At 38.7% G+C, this 18,196-nt stretch overlaps 1 protein-coding gene across 1 annotated transcript; it reads left to right on the forward strand.

Annotated features, from left to right (window-relative positions):
• The first annotated feature begins 969 nt into the window (after window positions 1-969).
• LOC141834318 (acyl-acyl carrier protein thioesterase ATL4, chloroplastic-like) lies at window positions 970-1,985 on the forward strand. Its single transcript, XM_074721692.1, has 5 exons — window positions 970-1,184; window positions 1,256-1,356; window positions 1,445-1,554; window positions 1,662-1,757; window positions 1,866-1,985. Exons 1-5 carry the CDS (start codon window positions 970-972, stop codon window positions 1,983-1,985), a joined length of 642 nt encoding a protein of 213 aa, XP_074577793.1.
• Window positions 1,986-18,196: the final 16,211 nt, after the last annotated feature.

Here is an 18,196-nt window from a genome sequence, read left to right on the forward strand (position 1 = left end):
TAATTTAATATTATTGTATGAGTTTTGATTTTAACTATTATAATAGTGTTAAAATAAGAATATTTTTAAAATGAAAAATATGATAAAGTATATCCTTTTGATTCTATGTTTAGTCCGTCTAACCCAATTAATATTTGTGTTCGGTCTCTTTTTTACATACAAGTTATTTTTGATAGCAAAAGGTAAAATCGTCATTAACGACTCCTCTAGAACGGTTTCACACATATAAATTACTATCCAACCTAAACAAGTGCTCATCAACCCTAAAAGTGTAAAATTAGGTTTTGTTTGAGACCCAATCCAATTTACAGGGGTGCTCGATACAACTCACTCATGAAGGAATCGATTATAACGTGCAAAGTCTATGTTTTTTAAATTGATATTAGATATTCAATTTACATCGATTAATTTTGGAGATGATGGGTTCATTTCTATGAAAATTTTTCACCGACCATTAGAGTAAATCAAAAAACACTCGTAGCAAATGGCACATCAAGTTTAACATTCTTAGGCCCGTTAATTCACTGAAATTAGAACTTAATCCTTAGATATTTAAAATATATATATATATATATATATATATATATATATATATATATATATATATATATATATATATATATATATATATAGCTTAAACACATATATTTTAGAGTTTTTTTTTTAAATTTCTATATATTTAAGCACATATAGTTTGAATATTTACAAATAATCTCAATCACTGTCCGAGAGCTCTCCATTATTGTCCCCCAGAATTGATAGCCTTCGACTCAAATCATTCAATCCAAAAAATAGAAGAAATTAAAAATAAAAAAAAAACAATTAGTAAGCTGTTAGGGATCTCCGCCGTGTGATTCAAATTAATGATTCACGATACGAGAACTTGTATATAAAAAACAAACCATCCAAATTAAAGCAAAGCAAAACAATTGTAGCACCAACAAAGAATTTGTAGCACATCGATCATCGATGGCGGCACATTTCCTCCTACTCCACGGCCTCAAGAACTCTTTCCTTCTGCATTCCTCCTCATCTTCGATTAACTGCCTCCCCCCGAGAGCTTCTACTTCTTCGCACAGACAATGTCTAATATCGAAAAACAAGCCTTCTATGATGGTTTCTTGTTCGATGAAGAGAAACGTTTGGAAGAGCACCAAGGCATTCGCTTCCATCCCTGCCTTGAGGTTTGATCGATATGTGTATATATGTTCATAATTTAACATCATCATCTTTAACTTTATCTATTTATTCGTAGCACGGACAAATATTTTGAGGTCGAGCTCAAAGTCAGAGACTACGAACTCGATCAATTTGGATACGTTAACAATACGGTGTATGCCGACTACTGTCAACACGGTAAATTTCCTAACTTAACGAAGCTCATCATAACATATATATGTATGCATATATGTATGTACGTATGTATCGATTCGTGTTGGGGCAGCTCAACACGAGTTGCTGGGATCCCTAGGAATCAATGCAGATGCAGTAGCTCGAACTGGGAATTCTTTCGCAATAACTGAGATGAACCTCAAGTACATCGCTCCATTAAGAGTATGTGCATAACTATTTTCGTACAAATTATGCTATGAATTTATTAGATAAATGAAACAAGAGAAGAGATTGATTAATAAAAGATTTTTTTTTCTGAGCGATATCAGAGCCATGATAAATTTGTTGTGAGAGTGAAGCTCACAGGGATATCGACTACACGAATGCTGACGGAGCAATCCATCTATAAATTGCCAGATCTTGAGGTACGCGATGAACCAATTTAATTTTGTAAGCTTTTGCAGCAATTAGTATTGGTTTTTTTTTTATAATTCTTTTGTGTTTGATTGATCGATCGATCGATCATTTTTCAGCTGATAGTGAAAGGAGTTACGACTAGTGTTTGCCTCAACAAAAGTAATAGACCGATTCGTGTGCCGAACCAGATTTCATCAAAGTTGCTAAAGTTTTTCTCGATGGAGCCTTCGAAGTAGCGATACCGATGAGCATCAAATGCTTGTACGTGTTTTGTACTTAGCCACAGTATGCTTATTATGGTGCTCCAGTCCAGGGACTTAATAGTTTCATTTCATCTGATGGTTCAATGTTTGATCTTCATCCACATTTTATTATCAGTAATTCAAATTTCGACCATAAATATTATTTACATGGGCCTTTAATAGTATTTTTGATTTTATTATTATACACAAGGATATCAAAATAAAAAAGTCGGATACACAACATCTGTCAATATAAAATCCCGAGAAAAAAATCTTTTATACACAATCCAATCCTGCTTTGCCGGAGATTGTGTCAAAATTGATATCCAAATGTTGGAAAATTTTGTACAACTATTAGTTGATCCTCTAAAGAAAAAGAACTTGGTTGGTTCTAAATGGGTCTATGCTATCAAGTATAATTCAGAGGGTGAAGTGGTCAAATATAAAGCCAGACTTGTTGTCAAGGGATTCACTCAAACATATGAGGTGGATTACTTGGAGACTTTTGCTCTAGTTGCAAAATTGAATTCGATCAGAGTAATTCTTTCTCTTGCTGCTCAATATGATTGACTTCTATTTCAGCTAGATGTTAAAAATGCTTTTTTGAATGGTGATCTTCATGAAGAAGTCTACATGTTGCCACCTCCTGGAATCGAAACAAAAGAAAAAGTTTGCAGGCAAAGAAAAGCTTTGTATGAGCTTAAATAATCTCTTAGAGCATGGTTTGATAGATTTTGCAAAGTCATGATATTGTTTGACTTTAAACAAGGAAATGTTGATCATACACTTTTTGTTAAAAGGAAAGAAGGCAGAACTACCATTCTCTTGGTTTATGTTGATGATATGATAGTTACAGGTGATGACGAAGCTGAAATCCAGACTCTTAAGCCCAAGTTAATATCAGAATTTGAAATTAAAGATCTTGGACTATTGAGGTACTTCCTTAGTATTGAAGTTGTTCGATCTCAAGAAGAAATTTATATATGTCAGAGAAAGTATGTGTTAGATTTACTCAAAGAGATAGAGAAGTTGAGTTGTCGACCAGCATCTACTCCTATATAAGTAAATCTTGATCTTACTAGTTCTAATGGGGAAGATCTTACAAGTCTGGAAAAGAGAACATATCAAAGGTTGGTTGAAAAATTACTATATTTGTCTATGACTAGATCTGACATTACCTATGTTGTTAGTGTGATGAGCCAGTACATGCATGCTCCTAAAACTGTTCATATGAAAACTGTTGACAGGATTTTAAGGTACTTGAAGTCATGTCCAAGAAAAAGCTTGTTGTTCAAAGGAGGTGGTAATCTGAAGATGGAATGTTATTCTGATGCAGATTGAGCTGGTTCTCGAGATGATAGACGATCTACTTCTGGCTATTGCACTTTTTTGGGAGGAAACCTAGTAACTTGGAGAAGAAAGAAACAAAATATTTGTGCACGGTCTAGTACTGAAACAAAATATCGAGCCATGACACATGGTCTTGCAGAAATGTTGTGGTTGTATTTTTTGTTGGAAGACATGGGATTAAAAGCAGAATTACCCCTCAGGCTCTATTGTGACAACAAGGCTGCAATCAATATTGCAAATAATCCAGTACAACATGACCGAACTAAACATATCGAGATTGATCAACACTTTATTCGGGAGAGACTTGATTCCGGAGAGCTATGTTTGCCTTATGTCAAATCTGAGGACCAACTTGCTGATATGTTTACGAAGGTTCTACCCCAAGCTATGTTTAATTTTGTTCTTAGCAAGTTGAACATGTTTGATATATATGTTCAACTTGAGGGGGAGTGTTGTGAGAAGCAGGGGTAGATAGGTCTTTTTTTTTTCTTATGATTTTAGGGTTATGTTGGCTATATAAACCTTGTACATGTTTTCTTTGAGGTTAAGATAGTTTTAACAATGGATTATCTAGAATTTTTGTATTCTGGAAAAGGGAATATCTCCCGTATGTATAAGGTTTGCAAAGCTTTTTACCGTGTGGAAAAGCAAGATCAACCACTTGCTAATTATTTTATGACATTCAAGAAGACATATGAGGAGCTTAATATGTTGCTACCCTTTAGCCCTGATGTGAAGATTCAGCAACGCCAAAGAGAGCAGATGGTGATCATGAGCTTTCTTGCTGGCTTATCTCCTGACTTTGAATCTGCCAAATCACAAATACTCTCTGGTTCTGAGGTCTCCTTACAAGATATATTTAGTCGCATTCTCTATACAGAAAATAATACTCCTATTCCACTTAGTGGTAGACCCGACCACGGTTCAGAACCGCCGGTTCGACGGTTCGGAACCGCCGGTTCGACGGTTCATGGCAGGTCGACCCTTAACCTTAACCGCCCAAGACGGTTACGGTTCACGATTCACGACGGTTCGAGATTATTATATTAAAAATTTAAAATATATATAAAAGAAATATTGAAAAAAGAGAGAAAAGTCGATGTAGTTTAGTGGTGCGTATTCCTTTCTCTCATGCGGGAGACTCTGGTTTGATCCTCACTAACGGCATGTAAATATAATTTTGAAATAAATATATAAATAAATTTATTGAATAAGTTTACTAAAGATGTTGTAGTATAGTGGTCTCTGTATCCATTTCTCATGCGGAACTCTCAGTTCAATCTCCACCAATCGCGTATTATAATATATTTGAAATAAATATATAACTATATTATATATAATATCGTATTGAAATTATGTATAAAAGTCATTGGCACATACAATTCGTCCCGTCTTTGACTGGTGAGAAGCGTATTAAAATTGAATTAAATAAATATAAATATAGTATATATAAAATTATATTAATTTTATGAACAAAAGGTGTTGTAGAATAGTGGTGAGTATATGCGCTTGTGTCCCGAGATGTCTTGGTTCGATCCTTAGCAACGACATGTTAAATTATAATTTAATTAAATAAAAATAAATATATTTTATATAAAAATGTATTGATAATATATATAAATGAAAAAAAATCATAAAATAAAAAAAAAACCCAATGAACCGCCGGTTAACCGGCGGTCCGCCGGTTCCAAACGGCTTGAACCGTAACTGGCCCGGCATCCTACCGGGCCGGTTCCGGTTCGGCCCGACTAACCGGGTCAACGGGCCAACCGGCCCGTTGACCCGGTCCGGGTCCGGGCTGGACCCGGCCCGTGGTCGGGTCTACTTAGTGGTGCTTTGGTGAGTCGCAATACTAATTATGTGTCTAAAAAATCAACTATTTACAATGGAAACAAAAGAGGAGGCTCACAAAACATTGAAACTCGAATGCCAAATTCTAATGATATTATATGCAACTATTGTCGTAAGCCAGACCATACAAAATTCGAGTGCAGAAAGCTTCAATATAAAAATCAGCAAAAACACTTGGCTCATATTGCATCGACTAATGATATCCCTGAGAAATCAGTTCTTATCTCTACAAATGAATTTTCACAGGATGCTGACTTCTTCTTTCGGAACTTCACGAGTTGTTGCACTTCTGGTAGTCCCCTCTAGTGCGGGCCCGGGAACATTGTATAGGTGTATTTTTGGAGTCCACTTTTGAGGCTCTGCGACTCTTGTCTCCCAAGTATGTCCTAAGGCAATCCAGACTTTCGCAGCAGACAACCTGGAACAACTCAATCACTACTCTGAACTCTCAATATCAGGAATCACTCAAATCTGCATCTTCCTCTATCACTGCATTGTTGATTCAGATAACCACAACACATGTCTTGCTTTCTCATCCTCTAAATGGGTCATTGATTTTGAGGTCACGGATCATATGACAAGTAATTCTAGTCTTTTTTCTACTTTTTCACTCCAATCTAACACTACGATTGTTACTTTAGCTAATGGGTCTCCTTGTGTTCGTGGGTCTGGCACTATCAATCCTACTCCTTTACTTTCTTTATCCTCTGTCTTACATTGACCTAATTTATCTTTTAATTTGCTCTCTGTTAGTCAATTAACTCGTAATCTTAACTGTTACATCTCATTTTTTTCCGATCATTATTTATTTCAGAATCTTTTGACGAAGAAGATTATTGGTAAAGGACATGAGTTGGGAGGTCTCTACAATCTTTCATGCCATTGTGGAGATACGAACATCCTTTAGACCCTACAATTGGTATCAGAGCCAGGCCGCTCTTCACCGGACTAACCGCCGGATGAGCCATGATCCGGATCTAACCATGTGGGTTGAACCTTAAAAACAAAGGAAGTAGGGACTCCCGTGTTTGAATCAAGAGGACCAGACACCGGGCAGGAAGTCCTAGTAGGTCGGGTAGACCGAGGGGCATGAAGTCCTGGTTGCGGCTGGGCAGGAAGTCCTAGTAGGTCGGGTGGACCGAGGGGCAGGAAGTCCTGGTTGCGGCTGGGCAGGAAGTCCTAGTAGGTCAGGGTGGACCGAGGGGCAGGAAGTCCTGGTGGGTCGAAGATTCAGACATCAAACGGAGACTTTCCGTTTGAAAGGGGGTCTGTGGTCCTTTGTTTGAGGGGGGGATTGTTGGGTTGCAAAGGTGCAAACATAGTCCCACATCTAAAACACATGGGAAAGATCATGGGTTTAAAAGGATGGAAAGTATCATCCTTTAGACCCTACAGACCCATCTGTCCCAAGATCCCTTGCTTGCTCGAGTGTAACTTCTCCTTTCGAGGCTCATTGTAGATTAGGTCATCCATCTCTTTCTTTGCTTAAGAAGCTTTGCCCATAATATAGTAGGGTGTCTTCTTTAAATTGTGAGTCATGTCAGTTTGCAAAGCATCACCGTCTTAGTTCGAGTTTAAGAATAAATAAACGCGCTTTTAGTCCTTTTCAGTTAGTTTACTCTGATATTTGAGATCCTTGTATTATTTTGTCTAAATCTGATTTTAGGTATTTTGTCACTTTTGTAAATGATTATTCTCGTGTAACCTGGTTAAATTTAATAAAAAATTATTCTAAATTATTTTCTCTATTGTGTATTTTGTGTCGAGATTAAAACTCAATTCAATATGTCCATCCGTACTTTACGAAGTGATAATACTAGGGAATATATGTCTAATCTATTTCACTCTTACATGAGTCAGAAGGATATGTTTCATGAAACCTCATGTGTTGATACTCCATCCCAAAATATTGTGGTTGAGCGTAAGAACAGACATCTTCTTGAGACTGCAAGGACTCTTTTATTTCAAATGAATGTTCCCAAATCTTTTTGGGCAAATGTAGTTTCTACAACATGTTTTCTTATTAACCGCATGTCATCATCTGTTCTTCATGGTGAGATCTCTTACAAAGTTCTGTTTTCAAATAAGTCATTTTCTATTAATCCTAGGATATTTTGTAGCACTTGTTTTGTTCGGGATGTTTATCCACATGCTACTAAATTAAATCTCAAGTCTTTGAAGTGTATCTTTCTTAGTTATTCTCGTCTTCAAAAAAGTTATAGGTGTTATTGTCCCAGTATTAATAAATATCTTGTCTCGATTGATGTCACATTCATGGAAGACACACCTTATTTCTCATCCTCACTTAGCCCGACTTCTCAAAAGGAAGATGATTTATTGGTATATTCTATCACACCATCCGCACATGTTTTAGAATCGGCTGCTGACAAGCCTCCTATTATTCAAGTATACTCCAGGCGTCAACCTCTTGATTATGTCCTGCACCTACTACTTCGTCATCAGATCCACCTCCGAGTGATAATCTTCCTATTGCATTACGTAAAGGTAAACGTCTGTGCACTTATCATATTTCTTCTTTTGTTTCCTATAACGGCTTGACGTCTTCTTCTTGCTCTTTTATTACTTCACTTGATTCTATTTCTATTCCTAAAACTGCCCGTGAGGCCATATCTCATCCTGATTGGAAAGAGAATGATAGAGGAAATGAAAGCTTTGGATGATAATGACACTTGGGACTTGGTTGATCTACATTTTGGCAAACAGGCTATTGAATGCAAATGGATATTCACAATTAAAGTCAACCCGGATGGATCAGTTGCTAGACTAAAAGTCAGTCTTGTTGCTAAGGGCTATGCTCAAATATATAGTATGGATTATTCGGATACTTTTTCTCCTGTTGCAAAGTTCACATCAATTCGATTATTTATTTCACTGGCTGCTACTCATCATTGGCCTTTACATCAACTTGATAGCAAGAATGTTTTTCTTTATGGTGATCTTCAGGAGGAGGTGTATATGGAGCAACCTCCTGGTTTTATTGCTCAGGGGGAGCTAGGGCGAGTGTGTCATCTTAGATAATCTTTGTATGGTTTGAAACAGAGCCCTCGTGCTTGGTTTGGAAAGTTTAGTCAAGTTATTGAAAAATTTAGCATGGTGAAAAGCATGTCTGATCATTCTGTATTCTACATGCGGTCAAAAGTTGGTGTCATTCTGTTGGTTGTGTATATAGATAATATTGTTATCACTGGAAGTGATACTATGGGAAAGTCTTTCATTCTTACTCAATTTCATACAAAAGACTTAGGGGTGCTAAAGTATTTTTTAGGCGTTGAAATTATAAGAAGCAAGAAAAGTATATTTCTATCTCAGAAAAAATATATTCTCGACCTATTGAATGAGACGGGCAAATTATGGACAAAGCCTTGTAGACAAATTATGACCAAAATTATATTCTCAACCTATTTCATAAATAAGAGACCATTTTCGGTACTTAGCCGACCATTTTTGGTACTTACCCGACCATTTTTGATACTTAGCCGATCATTTTTGGTACTTAGTCGATCATTTTTGGTACTTAGTCGATCATATTTGGTACTTAGTCAGCTATTTTTTGTACTTAGCCGACCATTTTTGGTACTTAGCCATTTTAGTACTTAACCGATCATTTTTGGTACTTAGCCAACCATTTTTGGTACTTGGCCAGCCATTTTCGGTATTTGACTAGTCATTTTCGGTACTTGGCCAGCCATTTTCATAAACAAGAGACTATTTTCAGTACTTAACCGACCATTTTTTGGTACTTATTAGTATTTAGTCGAATCACTTCAGTGTAATCGGTGGATCACTTCAATGTAATCGGTGGATGGATCGATTAACCCACCATAATCGATTGCTTGATCGATTATGTACAAGTGTAATCGATCACTTGATCGATTACATGGCTTTCTGAGTTGAGCGTTAATCGATCCCTTGATCGATTACAAGCTTTCTGAGGAATCATGTTGCGACATTTAATCGATCGGACGATCGATTACTGATCGATTAAGACATGCTACGACATTTAATCGATCAACCGATCGATTATATGGAGCTTTAATCAATCGTCTGATTGATTAAGACACGCTATAATTTCGTAATGATCTTCAGGCACGAGTAACATACCATCACTACAAAAATACAAGAAGAAAAGGGCAAGACTAATACCATAAATCTAACACTTAAAGGCCAATTCATACATCAAACATGAAATTATCATCCCACCAAAGAACACATTCATAATATCATGATATCAATTTAAAACATAATTATATCTCCATCATCACCAAAACTTAACAACTGTTATACCAAATCATCGAAACACTGATTTTGTATGATAAATCATTTCAATCCTTTAAACAAGCCTCGTTTATCAGACAAAATGGCCGAAGCAATCCGAGCTCTATACCCTTCGATTGATGTATCCCATTCTTGTTTCCAAAATGTTGGATTATCTCGGGCAAAACATTCACCCCATAGACAAACATAAACACCACAATTCAAATCATTTCCTTGTTGCCGACTCTTTACAGCAATTACTTCACCTATGCCAATATCACACTGTTCCACATTCCAAAGATATCTGGATAAAAATTTTACCTGCACAACCAATTCAAACAAACATATTTATCAAATCAATCATAAAAGATGTGTACAAATTTTTAAAACATAAAAGTAACTTATTTTTTTTATCCAACTTACAAATTTCTTCGCTGCACCTTTATAAATAGGGCTACTAATAGAATTTTTCAGCGTGAAAGATTTTTCGCTTGGAGTATACACGAGCAAGAACCAATGTGCTTTGTAATGCATAGGGAAAAGTATATATTTACAGCGTTCTAGGAAGGTGAGGCAGGAGCTGCTGCGCCGTCGGTGCCGTTCGAGGAGGAGGAGGGGGCCTTCGCCGCGCTCACGGAGCAGAGACGGTCAGGACCTTCGGCTCGCGAGTAGGGCAGGCGAAGAGGAGAGGAAGAAGAGAGGGTCGGCGATGGGTTTAGGGCAGGCGAAGAGGAGAGGAAGAAGAGTGGGTCGAGGAGCGGCACGCGACGGGAGCTTCGGTTCGGAGGAGGAAAACCTAGATCGCGATTTCGAGTTCTGTATTTTGGTTTTGGATTTCGAGAAACCAAAATCCCGCCGCGGCTTCGTTGCCCCGCTCTCCCAACTCGCCAAGCTGTCGCGTCCACGTCAGCGGGCGCGCACAGGCCGCTCAAACCAGGCGCCCATAATAGCACTATTGTATATATATATATATATATACAGAAGTGATGTGCTGCGCGACGCCCTCTGCGCGACTCCTGCGCGACGCTGAGGTGGCTGGGAATTTCTCGCCGCGTCATCGCGTCCGCCGTGGCAAGCTGGCCGAAATACAAAAATCGCGCCTCCCCCTTTCGTTGCCGCCTCCCCCAGAACCATCGCGATCCTCCTCCTCCTCCCTCTACTTTGCTCTGCGCCGGTCGCTGCTCTCTTCTCCTCTAATCGCCGTGCTCCCTTCTCCCACTGTCCGCCGCCGCGCTCTGCTCTCTTCTCCCTCTGCTCGCCGTCGCACCCTTTGTTCGCCTCTCCCTCTCGTCGCCCCCCATCGCCGCCGCGCTCTGCTCTCTTCTCCCTCTGCTCGCCGTCGCGCCCTCTGCTCGCCTCTTCCTCTGGTCGCCCCCCATCGCCGCCGATCTCGCAGCTCTACGAGAGGGCTGACGACGCCGTCGCCTCTCGTCCTGAGAGAGCTCGTCGCCTGCGTCGCCTCCCCATCCCGATCGCCGCCGTCGCCACGTCCCGTCGCCTTCATCTAGGTTTTAGGGTTTGCTAACACTAAATCCCCAAAATCGCCTTCCCGCCCCAAAACAGGAGCTCCATGCCGATCAGAACGCCTTGCCAAGTACAACCAGGCAAGTGATTTTCGATATCCCATCCAATTTCAGTTATCTTTCTTCCTGCCCTAATTAATCCAGTGTCAGTTTACACATTCAACAAAAGACATCCAGCATGTCAATTGTTAGTAGAAATCTTAGATCTTCTAATCGCGAATAGTATTTACTCATGATATAGCACCTGACATGAAATAATTTGACGCGTTCCTGATCTTGCTGCCCGCAGCTTCTTAGGATCGAAGAGGAGCTTGGCGATGCAGCAATTTATGCCGGTTTAAAGTTTAGGGCGCCGGTGGAGCCTTACTAGGTGATGCTAGATCAACCCTTGCTTGTCTCTGCTACTGTGTGAGTTTCTGGTTTCCCCAAGTTTTGTGATGCCCACGTTGTTACATACTGTTTCATGCGGTGGGCAAAATAAGTGGCAATTTTCCTAATCGAACCTAGAAGATGTTCAATGATGGGATTGCCTTCTTGTGTTTGCTACTCTGTTCATTTTGCTTGCTTTGAGGATTTTAGGAATCATTTCTATTGAGCTTATGATTTTGTGCCATGATTTGTTTGCCATACATGATAAAGCTTCTCGACATGTGCATTTGATTCTAAATATTCTTGGTTTTTTTTCTTGCGTTCAAATATTTCAATTCTGTATTATTATTATTCTAACTTCTTTAGAAATTTCAGTTTCATAAAATAGATTTCCCTTACGAAGATGATCAGGCAATTAATAATAACATGCAACCAAATTATAATTTTTCAAAATTATATTTAAAAGTTAATCCAAAGTGCATAAAAATTATGAGTACAATTACTAAAAAATCGTAAAAATGATGTATGTTATTTATTATCACATTACATGCATTTAATAATTTTCCTTTTTAATCAAGGAGGAGTTGAGTTATAGAGGCATGCATCTATTTCTTTCAAAGAAAAGTTTATACTCTTTTTTTCCCTCAAAACTCTTATTTTTTCTTAATTATTTTGGATTTCCAAAGGGAATTTGTGTTGTCTATTTGATTTTATCTTATTATGGAATTTCGAATAGAATTTATTTTAATTATACAAAGACAATTTACACATCATCATTTTGTACTTCTATTATAAACTATAAATCATAACTAATGAAAGAATAGCTAAACTGCCACTTCCATTTTACAATACTCGATCTAATTCAACTTGCTTTTCTGTGTCTAATCTGCAGCTACCACCTATGGCTAAAGACAGATCCTGGTCGCGTAAGTTGCAACCTCAGTCTCAAGATGGATCATGATGTGATAAAATGCCAGCCTTTTCTTTTCGCAAGCTCTCGAACACTTGTTTGAACCATGTATTGGTAGTTGCCGTGCATCATTACTGTAACATGTTACATTATGGAATTTTATGTTGTGGTCTGCTAAGAACAATGGCAACTTCCGCGTGTTTTCTTCTTAATTAGAGTGACACTACTTTTTCTTGCTACAATGAGCATGTTCAATAATTCCAAGTTGGAATGGTTGTTGTGGTCTGCTAAGAACAATGACAACCTCTGCGTGTTTTCTTCTTAATTAGAGTGACACTACTTTTTCTTGCTACAATGAGCATGTTCAATAATTCCAAATTGGAATGGATACTTTCAGGTGCCACTGGTATAGGACTTCTCAAGCCGATGGGCAGTGATAGGTATTAGGTTCTATTTCATAGATACATTAATGGTTCTCCATGAACAGCACATATATGCAATTTCCTTGTTTCATACTATTCTTGTCTGATTCATACTCATCTAGATGGTTATCTAGATATCTGTGTCTCATATTCATTACAGATTTTCTCTACACGTATTATTCACAACACGCATATGTATCAAAATGGATCATGCTCTTCGGATCATCAGCTAAATTTGGACTTCAATATCAATACACTACAATATTTTTATTGGGGTATCCATCGGAGTCTTTAAACGCTGATGCATTCATTAGCTTTTTGGAAACGAAAATCAATCATGCTATCAAAATCCTTGATTTATCAACAATCTTCAACGACTTTATTAACAAAATTACACTGGTACAGATGTGTCATGGGGACTGCTAAGTCACATAAAAGAATAAAAGTAAATGGGAATATTAGCAGATGATAGTTTTTGACCCAACCCAACACAGAATACAATTTTGTGGTTGAGAATAATCAAAATCAATCGTGCTTGGCTTGAAGAAGGCTTGTGTTTCAGTTTCAGCTTCAATTTTGAGATGTTAAGTGATGAGTAAAGACTCATGAATTTGGAGGATTCTGATAGCACCAATCCACGAGAAGCCTGGCTTGAAGAGGGCTTGTGTTTGTTACATGACCAGCTGATGTAGAAACATCTATTGTTATAGATCGATTAGATCCTGATGGTACTGCAGGGAGTTGTCTTGCTGTTGGGCAGAGCTTCTTCAACCGTTGAAACCCCTGCAAGTACAAATGTCCATGCAAACTGCAACTTACAACTTGGGAAAACAAGAGAAACTATGAAAAACTGAATTGCAGAGCAGGATAGTGCAGCAAGTAACCAAAAGCAGGAAGTTGATTATGTAACAGAGAACAAAGAGGCAATTAGATCACTTAAAAAACAAATTTATTCATTTTCTACCAACTTTAAATTTTTGTGTGTGTGTGTGTGAACTTACAGGACAATGGGAAAAACTTTTTTAAAAAAAAGCAAGGAAAATTCTAAACACGAGCAAAGAATTCTGAACTCTGTCCATAATGGGAAATCTTTCCAACATCTTATTTCATTGTCTTCTTCCTTGTAGGAAACATGGAAATTAACTTCCATAAATTGTTATCTCAACTTCCTCGTAGGAAACTTTTCTTTTGCCTTACACCACTGGCCACATTGTTATCTCAACTTCCATAAATTGTTTCATCAACCGGCAAGCATCCTCATCAGATTTGGTAAAAGCAATATGTTTCAAACAGAAAAGAAAAGAAACGCTTTTGGATCAAATTAACGAAGCAAGTGTTGGATCCATAGTAACGAGACAAACAAAAGAACCAGAATAATCAAGCATTGATTCTGAAGAAATATTTGAACATCATCGATTCTAATAAACTGCTTCAAAAATCAACATTTTTGAATTCAAATAAGTGAGAACCGGTCCAATTAATTACCTAACCAGAACCAACGATGATGTTGTTGATCGGAATAAAAATCAGCTTGACGAAGAACCCAACAAACCCCATCACTGTTTCAATTTGGAAACCATATGCTCAGACTTCTGTTACAATGAAAGAGGCAAACATCAGCTAGAATAAATAGATGAATAGCAAACATTGAAATAAAGTTATTCTCCACAAATTAATTTTTTTCCAGTGAGCTTGTGATGAATGCATCTATATAAACTACGACTAGATTTAAGGACATTAACTTTGAAATTTGTGTGGTTCTTAGAAGTTAGATAACCAGTTAGAGACGATAGCATTCCTGGTATATTAGAACACACAGAAAAAAGATGTAACCAGCTATGCTTCCTCAAAACGAGAGGATTATATTCGTCTGCACTTCACAGGCACAGTAGCATAAAAAAATGCAAATGCAAGCTTTGAAAACAAAGTAAGCAACTAACCTGCTCAGAATAAGGCAGATACTTGCCATCAAAAGTAACAACCACTCAATCTTTTCCGTCAACGCCCTTTACTTTGTTAACCAAACAGTAGAAATCTATAGCCGACATACTGAAATGTAAAACCAGCCATTAAAATATCAGTTCCCTAGGAGAGAGGAAGAAAGAGGAGAAAATAGCTTGAAGGAAAAGAATCAGAAGAGAGGTGAACCATCATGAAGCCAATGCAAGAAGTCATATGTAATTTTATATTATAGTAAGATTTCACAAGTCTCAGTAGGTGTGAAGAGGCAATAACTTGCCTCAAAGCTGGCATGCAATAGGCAAATTAGTGTACACAAATCTGCTAGAATCCTAGGATTGACTGTGAATCTTCCTCAGCATTTGCAGTTGATAATTATTTCTATAACAGATATGGTAGGTCATTTGTGTTGGTTTTATAAGCATAGACTTCCAGGATAAGTTTGCTTAAGCATTTCAAACTTTTAGCAATATGGCTACTTGTAGCCAGCTGGTTTTACTTGTTTGCTGAGTAATGAGATACATCCAACGATAGAAAATGATAATACCAGTTAATTAATGGCTCAAGACCTCAGTAGTACACAATTATTGATCCTCTCACCAAGCCTGATAACAAGTTTTCTTTACAACCAGTTTTTTGAATTCAACCCAATTACTTGGCAGACAATGCAAACCACATAGTTAACCTTGGGCCTGATTTAATATTAGGAGATTTATTCAAGGTCAGTAGTCCCTCAAGTAGGAATGCGTTAATTGTACACAATCTACATAAGGCCATTCAAGGTCATTCAAGTCACAAAGGAAACAGTATCAACAATATAACACAAGATAGGCTTCAGATTCACTTACATGCCATCACCAAATTCTTCATTAATGATCTCTTTGATGCTTTCTCCAAAATGCATAACTGCTTCATTTAATCTAATAAATTAAAAAATAATGGGTAGTGTCAATAGACAATTCTAAAATGGCATAAACTAATATTGGTAAATGAAATGGGAATGAATGATGATAAAGAAAACAAATATTCCATACAATTAGCATACCTAGAGATTATAATTCCCTATTCAAAAGCTTTTCAGTCTCCAATTTTATACCACAAACAACCAGTTATATCCTTCAAAAATAAATGAAAGAATAACACTGAGATTGACTAATCAAATCCAAAGACATTCCTTCAAAAATTAAGACAAATCAAAAGCTAAGAAGCGATTGTCCTGGTTGCAAGTGATATGGAACCAAGTGCAGGGATTCACAATCGGATCCCAACTCTGAAGCACGTTGTCAGGACGAAAGACTCTCCCGCAGCGCGAACAGAGCATCCCCTCGGAGTTGGACGAGACCGACGACTGCGAGAGCAAAGCCGCAGAGAGGCGACGGCGGAGGCGGAAAGCCTAACCTCGGCGACGGCGACACAGCAGAGAGGCGAGCAAGGGGTTTTAGGGTTAGCCAGCGGCGACGGACAACGGGCGACGAGCAGAGAGGCGAGCGTGGGGCGACGGGCAGAGAGGCGAGCGTGGGATCGGTGAGGGACAGGGACGGGCATGGAGGCAACGATGGAGGCGGAAAACCTAACCTCGGCGAGTTTTTTGACAGCGCGATTCGCTTGCCACGCGACGGTGAGAAAGACGCGGCGAGTCGCCGGACGCGTCCGGCGGGCAGAGCGAGCAGAGCGGCGAGAGGAGCGACGCAAAGGCGGTCGAGAGGTTTTCTTTTAGGGTTTTCTGCCACGCTCTTTAGGGTTTCCCGCGTCGCTCTTTAGGCGCGAATAAATTTCGTTCCGATTTTCGCTTCGCCACGCTGCCAGCCACGTCGGCAGGAACCGCGCGATGCCAGCTCAGAATCGCGGATGAGTCGCGCAGAAGCGTCGCGCGGGATATCAATTCCCTATATATATATATATATATATACAGAGAGTCTATCCTGAGCACCGCTTCTTGCGCACCCCTGAGCACCGGCTGACGTGGCTTTTCCACGTGGAAATTCCTTCGCCGCGTCGTCCGCACATGAGAAAAGCTCCTCCGCTGCGAAGCCTCGATCCGCACCCAAAACTCCCGCAGCTAGGGTTCTCTCCGCGCGCCTCTCCTCCGCCGCTGCTCGCCGAATCTCCCCTCTTCGATTCTCTCCGCGCGCCTCTCCTCCACCGTTGCTCCCGCCTCTCCTCCGCGCTACTCGCCGAATCTGCTCCCCAAAACTCTCCTCTTCGCAGCGGCGCTGTTTCTCTCCGCGCACCTCTCCTCCGCCGCTGCTCGCCGAAGCTGCTCCCGCCTCTCCTCGCGCTGCTCGCCGAAGCTTATTTTCTCCCTCTTGCAGCTTGCTAAGGTATTACAGCTTATTTTGCTTGTTTATGCTCAGCAAATAATTGAACAACAGATACACTTGAATTCAATCTTCTGTATCAGCTTCCTATAATCTACCGACTAGCCTAACTCAGCAAATAATTCTTTTACAGAATTCTGCAAGCAATTCAATGAGAAAACTAATAAAATAACATACTAGATATTCATGTGCAATTAATAGGTTCAACCGATTTTTTGATAACATAATCAACTCAGTTGAAGTTCACTAACATAATCGACTCAGTTGAAGTTCAACCATAATAAATAAAGCAATACTTTGGGTAAAGAGACAAACTTCATGCATCAAGTTATTAGCATGGGTTAGAAATTATATTGCTTTTGTATTTTTTTTTTCGTTTTGCCTCTATGGTTGAAATTAAAACAGATGGGCATTTCTGGGATCAAGTATATATAAGATTGCTGTGCTCTTGATTCAGGAATGACTAGAAGGGGTTTTCCAGGTAATGGTAATTAGAAAAAGCTTGCAGAAATTAGTGATACTTGTTCAGGTTTATTACTAGAAGTTTCTACCTAACTTTGACTATGATAGGAAGGTTCCACAGCACTTACCTGAATGAAACTTCTGAAGCAACAAGTTTTCAGTTTCCGGAAATTGCCTGAAAACAAATAGTTTAACCTTATTCTGTGGTACAAAATAATTGAGTGCATATCAATCGAACTAACCTTAAATTTTCCTCTTCTCACAATTGATTCACTGACAGTTTTTTAATCCTGTGCATTTCCCAAAGAAGTTAACGTCACTATTTTGATGGTAATTTAACTTGTAGCAGTAGGAACACTAATGGAGTGAGTAATTTATCGTCAACATTTGATCTTTCTTTTCCCAGTTGTTCTTCGAATCTGGGTTTTGTTAAATGACATCCTTTGTACTGCAGGCGTTTCATCCACTGGACTTCAACACTGGATCCTTCTATACGAGGTAGAGATGTTGGCTAATCCAAAGAAGAAGAAGAACAGAAGACCTTCAAAAATGCTCCACTGGACTTCATTTGGTTAAGTTCTAAAGCTGCTGCATTTCTTTCGGGTTGATGGGTAGGAGGAAGGTCAATATGCACGAGACTCAGTGAATCAATTGACTTGTAAATCCCTTGTAACAATCCTCTGTAACAACAACTCTTCACAATTTGCTGTTAAGAACTAGAGCTGCATTTCTTGCGGTGTGCACTGTATAAATGTTTCTTGTAATT

Source organism: Curcuma longa, chromosome 9 (genome assembly GCF_044706935.1).
Source record: "Curcuma longa cultivar G26 ecotype Majalengka, Jawa Barat chromosome 9, ITB_CL_G26_1.1, whole genome shotgun sequence".
Classification (NCBI taxonomy): domain Eukaryota; kingdom Viridiplantae; phylum Streptophyta; class Magnoliopsida; order Zingiberales; family Zingiberaceae; genus Curcuma; species Curcuma longa.